This window comes from Nicotiana tabacum, unplaced genomic scaffold (genome assembly GCF_000715075.1).
Source record: "Nicotiana tabacum cultivar K326 unplaced genomic scaffold, ASM71507v2 Un00025, whole genome shotgun sequence".
Lineage (NCBI taxonomy): Eukaryota > Viridiplantae > Streptophyta > Magnoliopsida > Solanales > Solanaceae > Nicotiana > Nicotiana tabacum.
The window spans coordinates 357,868-373,754 of NW_027438263.1; the positions used below are offsets into that span (position 1 = coordinate 357,868).

Sequence of the window (15,887 nt, forward strand, 5' to 3'; positions counted from 1 at the left end):
AATTTTACCTGCTCAAATCACATCATGTAAAATGGGCCAGAGAAAGGGTATAACACCTTAATAACGAACAAGCAAATTGCAGCAAAGACAACGTCAGGAAATGGCAGTTTGGGAAACAGGGGCGGAGGGGGACTGGGTGCAGAGGCGGATCCAGGATGTTTGAAGGATGGGTTCACTATTACTTTTTAAAAAAAAAATTAAACTAAAAAGTTGGTAAGGGATTTGATCCCCTGACCTTAGGCTATTGGAAATAAGAAACCAAAACCAGTGCACCACTTAGTCTCTTTTGACCATGGGTTCCATCAAGTATATATATCTATTTTTTCCAAATTATGTACATCATATCCATACTTTAACCCGAGGACCACGGGTTCACGTGAACCATGTTTCACATGGTAGATCCGCCTCTGACTGGGTGGTTTGTCTGAAAAGTCATTAACAGCTGACTGAAGTAGCAAGAAGAAATATAATTCAGGCAAAGCCAAAAGAGTAAAATTTAGTTTTGACAGAAGGCATGTAACTCAATCTTGTTCAAGTTCCTTAGTACGGAAGTCAATCTTTGGAATTGGTAACGAGTTAGTTTAGTTAGGAAGTGTGGTCGTCCAGTCCCTAATTTGAGAAGCAGCTTGGACAACCTTCAGCTTTAGCTGTGAATCCAGCTTCCTGGTAGTATGATCTCCTCTGCCTATGCCAGTGTCATTCTCATCATTTAAAATTGAACTGAAGATGGTAGTCCAAAATCTCAGGAAGACCGAAACAGTTGTTTGGATTTGCTGAGGTAAAAAGACCTTTACAGCATATCGTATTATATGAAGTACAAGTCAGTATAACACTAATTAATGGATAAATCACTATCATTCTAATTGTTCATCTTACTTGTTCAATGAAACTTGCATTATTCCTCATGGCCTAGCAAGTAGACAGTAATTAAGTAGTTGGTACCTCCAACCCTGTTGTACGACGGGGTAACGGAGAATTTTTCAGAGATAATAACCCTCACATGCTTTAACAAGGAAGAACTTATTGCAGACAGGTTATGCAGCCTTCAGAAAGCCTTTCCTTCGTGGAGAACTAGCAAAGCTGTTCTCTAGTTGCTAATGCTCTGTTCCACCAAAGATGAATGAAACATAGAAAATGTTAGAGGGGGATTCAAAAGGCAAACAAGTGTTCTTTTAGATGAGAAGAAGATTTTCCAGAGGCATTTCAATGACATCAAGATATCACTCAATGTAGAACTAGTAGAAAAAGTGACATAGTGATTGTTAAAGTGTCCTGCAGTGGTTTAGGGAATGGATTCTTGGAGAGGGGATGGAGAGCAAAAAAAATCACACTCCCTTATGGGTGGGGCCTACGGAAAAGTTTCTTGAAGGAGTGCGAAGATTTTGGAACGTATCATTCAATGTTAGGTGATGGGAGCATGGTAAGTTTTTTGGGGGTACAATTGGTGCAGGAACAACACTTTGAGTATCACATCTCCTAATATGTACAAAGTTTCATGCCAAAGGAGTTGCCAGTCCAAGGGACACGGAGGCTACAAGGTGGAGAAGTTCATTGTGATTTGAAGTTTAGGAGGAACTCGCAAGACTGGGAGATTTGTGCCAAAGGTTGATTGGGTCGTTTCACGAACAAGAATTACACATGAAAGTCGATGTATGGAGATTTTTTTTTTTTTTGGGGGGGGGGGGGGGGAATAGTGGTGTTTCTTTGTTAAGTCTTATTATGAGAAGCTTCTGGGCATGGAGGAATCAGCTTTTCCATATCTCTCTGTATGGATCCTGAGGTTTTCGAGAAAGGTGTGCTTCTTCACCTAGTTAGCTACGAGACGGGTGATCCTGACGGCTGATAATTTGAGGAAGAGGAAGATTACATGTATCAGCTGGTGTTTTATGTGTAAATGTTCGGGAGAAGATGTGAATCATCTTCTTCTAAATTGTCATATAGTGTCTCGTTTGTGGTTGGAAGTACTGGGATGGTTTGGTCTTCAACGTTGATGCCACACTCAGTCAAAGAAGCCATGTTCAGCTGGACCTATAGAAGACGGAAAAGAAGACACAGGGCGTGGATGTTGCTCCATTGAACTTATGTGGACAGTGTGCAGAGAGAGAAATAGGAGAGCTTTTGAAGGAATAGAGAAGGATTTTGTACATTTGAGGAAAAGCCTCTTATCCCTTTATCTCTTTTTGGTGCCCCGATGAGATCCCTACAAGTATAGAAGATAGGGTGTTGTTCATAGAAAATCATATTTTTGTAAGGTATTCTACTTTTTGGTATACTTCTATACGGGAGAGTTTTTGCCCTTTTCCAGTAAAACTTGATTATCTTATAAAAAGCTCACCGTAATGATGAAACTTCCCTTGTATACTCGGCTTACTTCCATATTATGTGTCGTCTTTTATGTTACAAAGATTTATTGTATATGATTCGTAGTGACACATGTAGTGCTAGTGATGAATAGAGAATACACCTAGTGTGAGAATTTGTGCAGGGAGTTCATTGTACAAATGAAATTATTTCCTATTTTTGATCCTTTGGATGGCCAAAATGCTTCAGATGCTTAGATAATAACAAGTTTTTATAACTTTCACATGCTTTAAGAATTCAAATTCACACAACTCTTTTAAGTGTAGATGGTGATTTCCCTATCAAACCATTTCTTACGACCTACTTTAGTAAGTTTCTGCTTACAGTCCAGTCAAAGTGTTTTAGAGAAATATGTTCAATATATTTGACTTCTTGATAAGTAACTTTATCTGGTAATCGATAGTAAAGTGCGACTTCTGCACAAGTTTCTTGCATATTTTATCATCAATGGTTCCAGAAAGCATTATATCTTTGAAGTAAAAGTTGAATGTCAAAAACCTGCAAGCTACATTGATGCATTCTCTGTCCAAAATGCCCACAGGATGGATGCCTTCATCCTCCACGTCCCCTAGTATAACAGGTAGCTGACTTAGATCATGTTTCTCCATAAGAGTTAGAGCAGAAAGGAGATCTGTATTTGGAGTCACTGTGCATGATACCCGGCACTTATTGCCCTTTGAAGAGCAAACTCCAGCTACTACAAGCTCCTGAATCCAATATATTGAAAAATAGGTAGTTGTTATACATGAGGATAAATTAGCAAAACCAATTTTTTTAACTCAATGATACGATACAAAATCCATGTGAATGAGTAGTTTGATTCAAATAAAAGAACTATCAAAATTGTTGAAACTAATCCACAACAACAACAACAACAACCCAGTATAATCCCACAAGTGGGGTCTGGAGAGGGTAATATGTACGCAGACCTTACCCCTACCCGGAGGGGCAGAGAGGCTGTTGAAACTAATCCAATGGCCAAATAATCATTTTTATGAAAAGGTAACATATTGGCAGTCACCCATAATTACAAAGAACACAATAAAGTTCCTAAACCTTTGTGTTCTCACGAGGTGTCTAAAACATCAAAGATAGATTCATGATCTTCTAAGTACATTACATTCCTTTACGTGAGAAAGCACAGGAAAAATATATTATTGATATCTCTATGCAATATATTACAAGAAGTCCTAGTTATAGCTATACTCTACATAGTACATATTACTCCTATTCCAACGTGAGACTAGACTATTAATATACATATAATACATAACTATCTAACATTCCTTTGCCATTCTCGTGGCAATAGTATTAACCTTGCATGTTTGTTAGTGGAGTTATATGTCTACATGTTATTTCTTTCTTCAGTTATTTTACTATATCATTGTTGTTACTGCTTGTTGCTACTGCTCCTTTTCATTTGTACTGGAGCCGAGGGTATTTGGAAACAGCTTCTCTACCTTCACAGGGTAAGGGTAAGCTCTACGTATACACTACCCTCCATACCCCACTTGTGGGATTATACCGGGTATTTTGTTGTACATAACTATCTCACACTCTCCCTTAAGTTGGTGCATATAAATCATATATACCGAGTTTGCTACAAATATAACTAATACGAGGACCAGCAAGGGACTTGGTAAAAATATCTCTAAGCTGATCATTCGACTTCACAATCTTTGTAACGGTATCTCCTGAGAGTATCTTTTCTCCGGCAAAGTGAGAGTCAATCTCAATGTGTTTAATTCTGTCATGGAACACCGGATTTGACGCAATATGAAGAGCTGCTTGATTATTACACACTGGTTCCATCAATTTCTCCAAATTTCAATTCTTTGAGCAGTTGTTTGATCCAAACTAGCTCACGTGTTACCATAACAATTGCTCGATTATTTGCTTCCGCACTAGACCGATCAACTACATTTTACGTCTTGATCTTCCAAGACACCAAATTAACTCCTATTAACATACAATATCCAGATATAGAATGTCTATTAGAAGGTGATCGTGCCCAATCAACATCTGCTCATGGGCCTCGATCCTCGAACAACAGTTCTTTGCTTGGAGCTGATTTTATATCGAAGAATTCGGAAAACCACATCCCAATGACTATCACAAGGAGAGTCCATAAACTGACTTACAACACTCACAGGAAAGGATATATAAGGTCTAGTTACTGTGAGGTAATTCAACTTGCCAACCAGCCGCCTATATCTTGCAGGATCACTAAGAGGCTCCCCCTATCCTGGTAGAAGTGTGGCATTTGGATCCATAGGTGTGTCAATGGGTCTACAATCCGTCATTCCTGTCTCCTCAAGAATGTCTAAAGCATACTTCTGCGAAGATCAATCCATCCCAATCTACAAAAAGCATTGCCTTGGGCATGCAATCCAAAAAGATAGAAAGACCGCTCGAGCTTGGTACCAGCCAAGCCCCCCGGCATTTCCCACATGTGCTGAAGCAAGAAAGCCCTTGTCTTTTATGATATTTATAAAGAAAGTGATTTATCCAACCTGGAATAACAACAACCAAAACCACTTCCTTTCTTGAGAGTGATCCCTGTTAGTGCATTTCGTTTAATAGAGACTTGTAGCTTGATTTTTTATTCATTCCATACTGAAAAGAATTGCAGGAAATCGTTGGTCATTGTCATTGAGATTCATGTCAATTCAGATTAATATTTTTTTCCCCCTCCCAAATTAGGAGGATCTATAGTGTTTCCACACTTCCCCTCCATGGTGACTCGAACCCAGGACCTAACGATCGTAGGTGGAGGTGCTTTTACCAACTGAGCAAGCCTCACTTGTCTTCAGATTAATATTTAGGTCTAGATATTACCTTTTTTTTCTTCCTTTCAAATAAAGAAAAATGATTGAAGTTTTTCTACTTCCAATGTGAAATAACAAAACCTAAGCTAGACTGAGCAATCACAATACCTAAAAAATACTTCAATCTACTCAGATCCTTAGTCTAAAAGTGCTGAAAGAGATGTTGCTTCAACTCAGTAATACCATCCTGTTCATTGCCGGTAATAACAATATCGTCAACATAAACCACCAAATAAATACAGAGATTTGAAGTAAAATGCCAATAAAGCACAAAGTGATAAGCTTCACTACGAGTTGGCCAAATTCCCGAATAACTGTGCTCAACTTACTAAACAAGGCTCGAGGAGATTACTTTAGACCATAGAGCGTCTGAGGCAACCAACATACAAAGCCACTAGACTCCCCCTAAGCAACAAAATTAGGTGGTTAATTCATATAAACTTCATCCTCAATCTCACTGTGAAGAAAAACATTCTTAATGTCAAACTGATAGAGATGCCAATGACGAACAACAACCATGGATATAAAGAGATGAACTGATGGTATTTTAGCCACGGGAGAGAAAATATCACTGTAACCAAGCCCCAAATATTTGACTATACCCTTTGGCAATCTGGTCATCTGGACCAACTTTGACGGCATAAACCCAACGATAACCAACAGTAGATTTGCCTGAAGGAAGAGGAACAAGTTCACAAGTACTACTCGTATGTAAAGCAGACATCTCGTCAATCATAGCATGTTGCCATCCTGGATGTGACAGTGCTTCACCTGTAAACTTATGAATTGAAACAGTGGACAAAGAAGTTATAAAAGCATAATGAGGTGATGACACGATGATAACTCAAACCGACATAATATGGATTAGGATTAAGTGTGGACTATATACCTTTCCGAAGTGCAATTGGTAGATTAGGATGAGACTAGTCCGCAGTAGGAGCAGGTGCAGAACGTGAATCAGCTGGACATGATGCTGGGCGCGGACGACGACGATAAGTTAAAAGTGTTCCTGTAGCTGGGGATCTAGGAGGAGCAACACTAGATTCCCCAATGGTAGGTATGAGTAAGATTTCTGTGGCTCAGTATGTAGAGGAGGAGCTATAGTAAACCCCTCAAGAGTCGCTATAGGTAAGACCTCATATATATCAAGGTGGTCAGAAGAGGTAAAGTAAGGTCTAGACTCAAAAAATGCAACATCAACTGACATAAGGTACCTACGATCAGGTGAGTAGCAACAATATCACTTTTAAACTCGGGAATATCCAAGGAAGACACACTTGAGAGCACGAGGAGCTAACTTATTTTTTTCGGGAGCTAAGTTATGAACAAACACATGCTCCCAAAAGCACGAGGACGAAAAAAGTATAAGGGTGACTGAGAAAACAATACTAACTGCAGAATCTGATTCTGGATGGAAGATAAAGGCATCCGATTAATCAAATAACAAGCCGTTAGAACTGCATCGCTCAGAAAATGTAGCAGAACGTGAGACTCAATGAGAAGTGTGCGAGCAGTCTCAATGATGTGCATATTCTTTCTTTGCTATCCTATTCTGCTGAGTGGTATACAGACGTCATAAACTGCTTAAATTGACCTTTTCACAGCCCTCACTAGCCTTTTTGATTAAGTGATCTCGAACACCTTGACCTTTACACCACAATTCAACAGAGGAAACCCAAGCTAAATAGTTTGAACTCCCCATTAATGGCTCTAAAGTAATCATGAAGCTTGACTTTCTAGAACTCGTGTTTTCAGAACCAAATACATCAAATTCCAAAGACATCGTTGGATTGGAGAGAGGTCTAGAAACAAATAATAGAAATAATCAACTGTATCTCGCTGAAGCAGGCAAAGGAAACACCGCTTCTGCCGGAAAAATCACTGTAGCTGCCCGAGAAATTGCGAAGTGATCGAAATAAAAAAAATGATGGATAGACTGGGAATTACAGGGTGAACAAACTGTCAAAAAGGACCTTTGTCAAAATTTGACCGGAAACTGCCTCACGCGCGGGCGCATGAAATTGGAACCTCGCCGGAAATATTTCTTTCGGTGGGCGCGTGAGGGCCCATGAGTGGTTCTTTGCCAGAGAAATTTAATGGATCGGTCGCCGAAGACTAATATACCTAGCAGTTGATTGATTTTTTTCTTCCCGAAGCCGCTGGTATTTTTCACAACGACTGATATCTCACGGTTTCTCTGATACCATGTGAGACAACACGGGAAAAATATATTATTAATATATTCTCTACAATAAAGTACAAGAAGTCCTATTTATAGCTATACTCTACATAGTACATATTACTCCCGTTCCAATGTGGGACTAGACAACTTATACATAATACATAACTATCTAACACTTAACACCAAAAATAAAACAAGACTAGCCACTTCATTTTAATTATCTGAATATGACTGATTTATCTTTGAAGCATCTTTGATTTCTTTCTTCCCAAATGGTCCACCAGATGCAAGCTAGGATAATCCTCCATCTCTTTTTATAATTGGAAAGATTTCTTTCTTTTTTCCAGTATGCTAGAACTTCAGGTATACTTCTACGCATAGCCCACATGATACCCTTTAAACTAATGAAAATCCTCCATAACTGCAGTGAACTTACAATGCAAAAAAAAGTGGATTGGTTGTCTCTGCCTGCTCTTCACATAAATAACATCTTGAACATAAATGGTAATCTCTCTTGGTTAGATTATCATGCGTCAGAACTGCCTCTTTAGCCAAAAGCCAAGAGAAACAAGCAACTCTATAAGGAATTTTAACTTTCCAAATCAACTTCTATGGCCAACAACCAATCCAGTTAGCTGAGAAGTTGAATTCCTTATAGGCTGAATTAACAATAAACTTCCCTTGCCAAGTCAAATAGTCTATAGAAGTATAGACCTCTTTAAATTGTTCCAAAGTGCCTTTGAACTCTGTTGACCTGCCAATCTCCGGGTCTTTTGATAGTCTTCTGTATGTGAGATTCCAACCTTGATTAGCCCATAATTCTACTATTATTGCTTTATGCTGTTGATTTGGAATGTAAATGTCAAGAAAGAGTTGTTTCAAAGTTCCTTGGTTAGCCAATTATCCTTCCAAAAAGATATTTTCAATCCATTTCCTATTCAGAATTTGGACTTATTCAAGAGCTGAAGCTATAGGTCCCTGATGGATTTCCATCGACTAACTCCATAAGATCTATTTACAGACTTTGTTATCCGTTTATCTTCTATGCCATACTTCTCCATGATCACCTCTTTCCACAAACAATGTTCTTCTGTAGTAAATCTCCATAGCCACTTCATCATCAAACTTTGGTTCTGAATTCTCCAATTCTTGATTCCAAAACACTCTTACTTCTTGCTGACTGTGAGAGACTTCCATTTGACCAAATAGATCTTTCCTTGTCATAGTTTCCTCCCCATAGGAAGTTCCTTCTAAGGGTATATATTCTCTTCACAACATTCACATGGATTGAGAAGAGGAACATCATGTAAGTAGGAAAATCATCAAGTATAGAATTGATTAGTATTAGTTTGTCCCTTAAGGATAAATACTAACTCTTCCAGTTTGTTAAAATTTTTTCACATATCTCTACGACCCTAGTCCAAATCCCCTTAAAATTGCTCTTGGCCCCCATGGCATCCCCAAATAACTGTAGGCAATTCCCCAATTTTACCTTCTAGGATTCCAACCAAAAAGTGGATCTTAGTTACCTCATTAACTAGATAGATAAAGCTTTCATTCCAGTTAATTTGTAATACAGATGTGGCTTCAAACAGAATGAAGATCACCTTCAGCACTTTCAATTGTTCATTGTCAACCTCACAGAACATAAGTGCGTCATCTGCATATCGAAGATGAAAAATCTCAATAGTACTGTCTGCCCTGGACTTCACCTTAAAACCCCGTATGCAGTTGTTATCTTGAGTAGTCTTTAACATATCATTTAAGCCTCCCATAGCACTAATGAATAATAAAAGGAGATAGTGGATCACCCTGTCTCAAATCCCTCTGAGAAGGGAAGAAACCTACTGGTGAAACATTTATCAAAATTGAGAATTTCATTGTGCTGATGCAGAATTTGATCCAGCTGACCCATCTTACACCAAAGCCCATCCTCATCAGCGATTCCAATAGAAAGTTCCAATTTAGATGGTCATATGCCTTCTCAATATCTAGTTTGCATAGTATTGTAGGTTTCTCGCCTTTGTTCTTGCATCTACACATTCATTTGGCAATTAGAACAACATCCATTATCTGTCTACCTTTAATAAAAGTCATCCGTTGACCCTTCACCAACTTGTTCACCAATTTCTTAAGTCTTTCTATCAAGATCTTGTACACATTGCCTATCATAATAGGCCTAAAGTCCTTCTATTCCTTAGCTTCCATCTTCTTAGGAATCAATACCACAAAGGTAACATTAAAGCTTTCCTCAAACATTCCATGAACAAAGAACTGCAGCTATCATATCCGTGTTTATCACCTCCCAGTTCTCAGGTCCAGGTGCTTTATCCCTTTCACATGCCTGACACTATCCCAAATTTCCTAAGCTTCGAAAAGACTTTGCAACATAAGATTGTCCTCTAGCAATCTTTATATATAGTTTTTGATAAAATGTACCAATATTATTTGTTATGTATGTTGGATTCGCCACAAATTTTCCTTCAAGTAACAGTTGGTCTATGTTATTGTATTTCCTATGTGCACTTGCAATTTTGAGGAAAAAATTGATGTTTTTGTCCCTTCTTTCAACCAAAGAGCCCTAGATCTTTGTCTCCAAGCCACCTCCTCATGTTTTGCAATCTCCCCAAACTCCATAGACTGCATATTTAGTGTGTATTTCTTCTTCAGTAAGGCTCCTTTGATCATGTGTCTCTTCTAGTTCTGCAAGTTGACTAAGAATACTCAATTTCTGCATCTCCAAGTTTCCTTGAATAGATTTACTCCATTTCTTCAATTTTTTCCTTCGATGCTTTAAGTTTGAAAGCCAGAATAAAGTCACGTCTTCCTTCACAAGCAAAAGAGCTCCACCAGACTTTAATCCTTTCTTTGAAGCCCTCTGTTTCCAGCCACCAATTCTCAAACTTGTAATAGGATTTGACAGGGTACCGGTTACCACATTGAAGCATCACAGGGGAATGGTCAGAGGTAATTCAATGGAGAACTGATTGCTTGGTGTTTCTGATGCTCTCATTCCAATCCATAAAAACCAAGAACCTATCCAGTCTAGCTGTTATCACATGTCTATCTCCTGTCCTCCAAGTGTAACTTCCTCCTGCAAGTTGTAGATCCACCAGTTCCATATCTTCAATAAATTATGAGAATTCATTTATTGCTCTAGTGATTTTGCTGTAATTCTTTTTCTCTGGTGGGTACCTCACAGTATTGAAATCCCCAGAAATTACCCAAGGTCCATAAAAATTCCCCTGGCACCTGCTAATTCCCACCATACTTCTTTCCTTTCCTCCCTATCATTTGGAGCGTATACAGTGGATAAATTCCAAGTATACTCCTGAGTTTTACCTATAAATTTACAAGTAACAGAATAGGAGCTCAGGCTGCTGATCTCCCCCTCCCCAATTTTACTATCCCATAAGACAATAATACCCCCTCTAGGCCCACTAGCCTCCAACTGTGCATATTTAAACCACCTATTTGCCCATAGTTCTCTTATAAACTCCCTAATGTCCCCTTTTAATTTTGAATCTTGGAAACAGAAAACATCTGCTTTCCACCTATGAATTAAACTCCTAATCAACATTCTTTTTCTATGTCGATTTAACCCCCTGACATTCCATGATACAATGTTAATCTTCATTGATCTTTGATAATAATGCAATCCCGTACTTCTTGTCCTATTACTCTTGAAGTTACGCCAAAAATCCAGCCCTTTCAGTTCTTCCAGTCCCTTTCTTTTGGAAGGTTTTGTCACCTGCATGCCTGGATTTCCTTTTTTTTCCCATGCCTCTTGTTATAATTTTATGAAAAGCTCCAAAACATCCTTCTCACACCCCTGAAAGTTTACCCCAAACTCCTTGCCTAAGTTTGACGATGTTTTGGTGTACCCAGAGGGAAGCATCAAACTCTGGGTCCTCCTCTTCCTCTAGACTTTGTAAGTTAAGAGGTAAAGCTTCTTCAATTGGCCAACTCACTACTTTATTATCTCGTCTTATTGTGTGTGAGTGCTGTCAATTTCTACGGGTTTTTTCTCATGCTCTCCTTTTTCTTCAATGATCATTGCATCATCCTTCTCGGTGGAGTCTTTTTGGATTTCCCACTTCTTCAATGTTAATCTTCATTGATCTTTGATAATAATGCAACCCCCTACTTCTTGTTCTATTACTCTTGAAGTTACTCCAAAAATCCAGCCCTTTCAGTTCTTTGAATCCCTTTCTTTTCGAAGGTTGTCACCTCCATGCCTGGATTGCCTTTTTTTTTTTTTATGCCTCTAGTTGTAATTTTACGAAAAGCTCCAAAGCTTCCTTCTCACACCCCTGAATGTTTACCCCAAACTCCTTGCCTAAGTTTGACGATGTTTTGGTGTACCCAGAGGGAAGCATCAAACTCTGGGTCCTCCTCTTCCTCTAGACTTTGTAAGTTTAGATGGGTCCTCCTGCTCTCCTTTTTCTTCAATGATCATTGCATCATCCTTCTTCTTCGTCTTCTTCTTCTTCTTCTTCTCATTTTCCTTTGCAGAAGAGTGTTTTTCGTAGTTCTTCAATTGTGTTACCAACATAGGTGTATAAGTGTTTGCTAGTAACTCCTCTTCCAACATGTCAGACATGAGCTCAATATTATTATTCACGAGGTACTTTGGGCCAGAATGTTTGGGCCCAAAGAATTAGTTTTCAGATAGCAGTCTTTAATGGTGGGCACAACTTCCATGGGGCCACGCCCACCTTCACCCAAATATTTTCATTCTTAATCTTCCAACGTAGTATGCCCGCATATCCGTCTCAACATTCTCATTTCTGCTACTTTCATCTTCTAGATATGAGAATTCTTGACTGGCCAACACTCTGCCCCATACAACATGGTTGGTCTAACCACCGCTCTATAGAACTTACCTTTAAGTTTTGGTGGCACATTCTTGTGACAAAAGATACCGAATGCTAACCTCCATTTCATCCACCCCGCCCTTAATACGGTGCGTGACATCCTTGTCAATCTCCCCATCTTCTCCCTGTATAACTGACTCAAGATACTTGAAACTTCCTCTCTTGGGGATGACTTATGAATCAAGCCTCGCGTCCATGTCAGCTTCCTCCGTCACGTCGCTGAACTTACATTCCAAGTATTCTGTCTTAGTCCTGCTCAACTTGAAACCTTTAAATTCAAGGGTCTGTCTCCAAACCCCCAACCTCTCGTTAACACCGCCTCGCGTCTCATCAATCAGAACTATATCATCCGCGAATAACATACACCATGGCACATCTCCCTGAATATGGTACGTTAATGCGTCCATCGCCAAGGCAAATAAGAACGGTTTGAGCGTAGATCCTTACTGTAACCCCATAACAACCAAACAATGCTTAGAGTCTCTTTCCATTGTCCTAACCCGAGTCTTAGCTCCATCATACATGTCCTTCATCACCCTAGTATATGCTACCGGAACACCTTTAACCTTCTGACATCTCCAAGGAACCTCCTTAGGGACCTTGTCATACGCTTACTCTAGGTAAACATCATGTGCAAATCCTTCTTCCTATCCTTGTACTGTTCCACCAGCCTCCTAATAAGACGGATAGCTTCCGCAGTTGAACGATCATGCATGAATCCGAACTGGTTCTCGGATAGAGACACTGTCCTCCTTACCCTCACTTCCACCACCCTCTCCCAAACATTCTTAGTATGACTAAGCAACTTGATACCCCAGTGGTAATATGTCACTTTTGTCAAATAATTGTTTATTCACAATCTCTTCCCAATGATACTTTAGCAAATGAAGTCTAAACAAAAGCAAAAGGAGTTGGACAAGCTAATCACATGTCCTCTGTCACTTTAGATTCTATTTTTTATGTCCCCGGTTGTCCTTTAATCTCGCATCTGTTAGTCATTTGACTCGTGAATTCCATTGTGATATATATTTTATTGATGATTCTTTTACTATGCAGGACCGCAGTACGGTACAGACGATTGGCACATGGCGTGAATCACAAGACCTTGACTATCTTAACTCACTCAATCCCTCTACAACATGTCCAACTACAGATCCTCTAGACCTAATTCACAAACGTTTAGGACATCCGAGTTTATCCAAGCTTCAGAAGATGGTGTCTGGTTTGTCCACATTAGATTGTGATTCGTGTCAACTTGGGAAATATATTCGAGCTACATTTTCACGTCGTGCTAAGAGTCGTGTAGAGTCTGTTTTGTCTTTAGTTCATTATGATATATGGGGTCTTAGTAGAGTCACAACCTTAAGATTTGGATTTTGTTAGTTTCATTAATGATTACTCAAGATGTATTTGGATTTTCCAAATGAAAGATCGTTTTGAGTTGTTTTCAATATTCTAGAGTTTTTATGCTGAAATTAAAACTCCGCTTGGTGTTTTTATTCGCTTTTCGTAGTGATAATGCCTTAAAATATGTATTCTCTTAGTTTCAATAGTTTATGACTTCTCAAAATATTATCCTATGTCTGTATACTCCTCAACATTATAGGGTAGTAGAGAGAAAGAATAGGTATCTCATTAAAACTGCTCGCACACTTCTCATTCAGTCCTATGTTCCACAACGTTTTTGGGACGATGCAGTTCTTACAACCTGTTACTTAATTAATCGGATGCCTTCATCTTCCATCTAGAATCAGTTTCCACACTCAGTATTGTTCCCTAGGTCATCTTTATACTCTTTCCTCCTAGTGTTTTAAGGAGTACATTTGTTCATAACTTAGCTCCTGAAAAAGATAAAATAGCTCCTTGTGTTCTCAGGTGTGTCTTTCTTGGCTATTCTCGGGTTCAAAAGGGGTATCGCTGCTACTCACCTGATCTTCGTAGATATCTTATGTCAGTCGATGTCACATTTTTTGAGTCTCAACCTTACTTTACTTCATCTAATCATCTTGATATATCTGAGGTCTTACCTGTATCTACTTGTGAGGAATCTATTGTTCCTCCTCTTAAATCCACATCAACATCACAGGTACTCCTACCTATACCGACTTCTGAGGAGTCTACAGTTGCTCATCCTACATCTCCAACCACGAGGCCACCACTCTTGACTTATCATTGTCATCCACGTCTAGTGCGGACTTGGCTCCTCCTAGTCCACTGATTGCACTTCGAAAGGGTGTATGATCCAAACTTAATCCTAGTCCCCATTATGTTGGTTTAAGTTATCACCGCATCTCATCACCCTATTATGATTTTGTATCATCTTTGTCCACTGTTTCCATTCCTAAGTTTACAGGTGAGGCACTATCTCATCCAGGATGGCGACAGGCTATGATTGACGAGATGTTTGCTTTACATGTGAGTGAGTGGTACATGGGAGTTTGTTCTCTTCCTTCAAGTAAGTCTACTGTTGGTTGTCGTTGGGTTTATGCAGTCAAAGTCTACCTGGATGGCCAGGTTGATTGGCTCAAGGCTCGTCTGATTGCAAAAGGATATACTCAGCTATTTGGGCTTGATAATAATGACACTTTTCTCCCGTGGCTAAAGTCGTATCTGTTCGCCTTTTCCTGTCCATGGCTATTGTTCATCATTGGCCTCTTTATCAGTTGGACATAAAGAATGCCTTTCTCCATGGTGATCTTGAGGATAAAGTTAATATGGAGCAACCACTTGGTTTTGTTGCTCAAGGGGAGTCTAGAGGTATTGTATGTCACTTATGCAAGTCTCTATGGTTTAAAACAATCTCGTCGAGCCTAGTTTCGTAAGTTCAGGACAATTATTCGGGAATTTGGCATGACTAATAGTGAAGCTGATCACTCTGTATTTTATCGGCATTCTGCTCCTAATCTCTGTATTTATCTGGTGGTTTATGTTGATGATATTGTTATTACTCGCAATGATCAGGATGGTATTACTAATTTGAAACAACATCACTTTCAACACTTCCAGACTAACGACCTTAGCAGATTGAAGTACTTTGTAGGTATTGAGGTCGCTCGGTCTAGTTCAGGTTGTTATTTCGCAAAGGAAGTATGCTTTAGACATTCTTGAGGAGACATGAATAATGGGCTGCAGAACTATTGATACTCTTATGAATCCGAATGCTAAGCTTCTGCCAGGATAGGGGGGAGCCTCTTAGCAATCCTGCAAAATATAGGCGCCTGGTTGGAAAATTGAATTACCTCATAATTACTAGACCTGATATTTTATTTCCTGTGAGTGTTGTAAGTCAGTTTATGGAATTTCCTTGCGATAGTCATTGGGATGCAGTTGTTCGCATTGTTCGTTATATAAAATCAGCTCCAGACAAATGACTAATATTCGAAGATCGATGCCATGAGCATATTGTTGGACGCACAGATGCTAATTGGGCAGGGTCACCTTCTGATAGACGTTACGTATCTGGATATTGTGTTTTAATAGGAGGTAATTTGTCTCTCGGAAAAGCAAGAAACAGAATGTAGTTGCTCGATCTAGCGCAGAAGCCGAATATCGAGTCATGACTCTTGCACCATGTGAGCTAGTTTGGATCAAACAATTGCTCAAATAATTAAAATTTGGAGCAATCAGTCAGATGGAACT

The 15,887-nt window shown here is 39.2% G+C and overlaps 1 protein-coding gene across 3 annotated transcripts in view; it reads right to left on the bottom strand.

Annotated features, from left to right (window-relative positions):
- Window positions 1-450: 450 nt before the first annotated feature.
- The window catches only part of LOC107784679 (chloride channel protein CLC-e), a 45,078-nt gene continuing 29,641 nt past the window's right edge, over window positions 451-15,887 (bottom strand). For 2 of the 3 annotated variants that reach the window (XR_012707085.1, XM_016605841.2), the window contains exons 6-7: window positions 2,860-3,068; window positions 741-1,102 (exon numbers count right to left, since the gene is read on the bottom strand). Coding sequence is in view for 1 of the 3 variants with exons in the window: in XM_016605841.2 (XP_016461327.2) it covers window positions 1,072-1,102; window positions 2,860-3,068 (240 nt within the window). In the remaining 2 variants the exon portion in view is untranslated. Of the gene's footprint in view, window positions 1,103-2,859; window positions 3,069-15,887 lie in introns of all 3 variants that reach the window. The other variant, XR_001647729.2, reaches the window with a different exon arrangement.